The sequence below is a fragment of the Eimeria maxima genome, genomic scaffold (assembly GCF_000499605.1).
Source record: "Eimeria maxima Weybridge genomic scaffold, Emw_scaff659, whole genome shotgun sequence".
NCBI classification, from domain to species: domain Eukaryota; phylum Apicomplexa; class Conoidasida; order Eucoccidiorida; family Eimeriidae; genus Eimeria; species Eimeria maxima.
The window spans coordinates 7,501-9,446 of record NW_013563930.1 but is presented as its reverse complement, the minus strand read 5'-3'; the positions used below and the strand labels follow the sequence as shown (position 1 = coordinate 9,446).

Genomic DNA, 1,946 nt, shown 5'->3' with positions numbered 1-1,946 from the left:
AACCAGCTGGGTAGCTAGCTAGCCTACATAGCTAGCTAGATATATAGGTAGCTAGTTAGCTAGCTATATAGCTAGCTAATAAGCTAGCTAATAAGGTCGGTGCCTAGCTACGTGGCTAGCTAGCTAGCTAGCTAGCTAGCTAGCTACCTCGCTTATGCGGATACCTAGTTAGCTAGCTAATCCGTTAGCTAGCTTAATACTTGGTTATCCAGCCAGCTAGCTAGCTACCTAACTAGCTAGTTACCTACCTATCTAGTTAGCTACCTATCTAGGTAGCTAGCTAGCTAGCTAGCTAGCTAGCTAGCTAGCTAGCTAGTGCATTAATGCTCTTACCTTTGTATATGTTGTTATATTGTATACAGAGGCAACACTAATGGGTCAAGGAATAGTGGGGTTACCTGGATCGGGATCGTGTGCTGCAGCAGCATCAGCTGCAGCAGCAGGAGCAGGAGCAGGAGCAGGAGCAGCAGCAGCAGGAGCAGCAGGAGCAGCAGCAGCAGCAGCAGCAGCAGGAGCAGCAGTAATGTGTGATTATGATTTACGTCCTTGTTGGTCATTTACAATTTTATTAAAAGAAATTGTTCAACAACAAATGGCTATATTATGGCATAATTATCTACATACTCCTCCTGCTGCTGCTGCTGCTGCTGCTGCTGCTGCTGCTGCTGATGGTGATGGTGCTGCTGCTACTGCTGCTGCTGATGGTGCTGCTGATGGTGCTGCTGATGGTGCTGCTGATGGTGATGGTGGTAGCGGTGGAGAAGGTAGGGGGGATATACAGCAGCAACAACAGCAGCAACAACAGCAGCAACAACAGCAGCAACAACAGCAGCAACAACAGCAGCAAGAAGAAGGGATACAACAAGAAGAAATAAATACACAAAAATATATTCATTATGATGATCATGGACCAGGACCTTGTCAAAGAAAATATGTAAACCCTAAACCCTAAACCCTAATAAACCCTAATAAACCCTAATAAACCCTAATAAACCCTAATTAACCCTAATTAACCCTAATTAACCCTAATTAACCCTAATAAATTAATAAGAAATATGTTTATTTATTTGTTGTGTTATTTATTGCATGCAGCTACCATCAAGTGTTTCTTCATTAAAGGAGACAACTGTCTCTTCTTCTATCTCCCCTGTCTCTTTTTTATCTCCTTTTTCTTCTTCTTTTTCTTCTTCTTCTTCTCCTCCCCCTAGGGGACAATTAATTGTTATTGCCTCCTTAGTTAATAAATTACCTAATTTAGGGGGTTTAGCTAGGACATGCGAAGTATTCAACGTTAGGTAAACCCTAAACCCTAAACCCTAAACCCTAAACCCTAATAAACCCTAAAGGGAACTTTGTGCTAATTGGATATACAGATGTACTCTTAATCTCCTAAACCCTAATAAACCCTAAACCCTAGATGGTTGGTATTATAAGGTCTGTGTTGTATATATCTGCATATCCATATATATCCTTCGTAAACCCTAAACCCTAGTAAACCCTAAACCCTAAACCCTAAACCCTTATTTGCTCTTTTTGTTATTTGTTTATAGATCATTAGTGGTGGATAGTTTAGATATATTAAAGGATCCAACATTTAGGAATATCTCCGTCTCTGCACATCAATGGTTACCTATCACGGCGGTAAGCTAAATTAGGGTTTAGGGTTTAGGGTTTAGGGTTTGGAACTTATTACAGGATCTTGTTGTGTTATAAGGTTAGGGTTTAGCTTTATGTTTTCTGATTACGCCTCCCTATGGTTTATTATACTAAATTAGGGTTTACAAGGGTTTATTAGGGTTTACAAGGGTTTAGGGTTATTTTAGGGTTTATGAGGGTTTATGAGGGTTTAGGGTTTAGGGTTTAGGGTTTAGGGTTTAGGGTTTAGGGTTTAGGGTTTTTTTTTTTTTTTTTTCTCAGGTGCCTCGTTATGAAATAATGAATTATAT

General features: G+C 40.2%; 1 protein-coding gene across 1 annotated transcript; it reads left to right on the top strand.

Annotated features, from left to right (window-relative positions):
- Positions 1-373: 373 nt before the first annotated feature.
- On the top strand, positions 374-1,936 carry EMWEY_00040300 (hypothetical protein; the record flags this gene model as incomplete). The annotated part of the gene is made up of 3 exons (XM_013478760.1): positions 374-764; positions 1,696-1,714; positions 1,918-1,936. 3 exons carry the CDS (start codon positions 374-376, stop codon positions 1,934-1,936), a joined length of 429 nt encoding a protein of 142 aa, XP_013334214.1.
- Between the last annotated feature and the right edge of the window lie 10 nt (positions 1,937-1,946).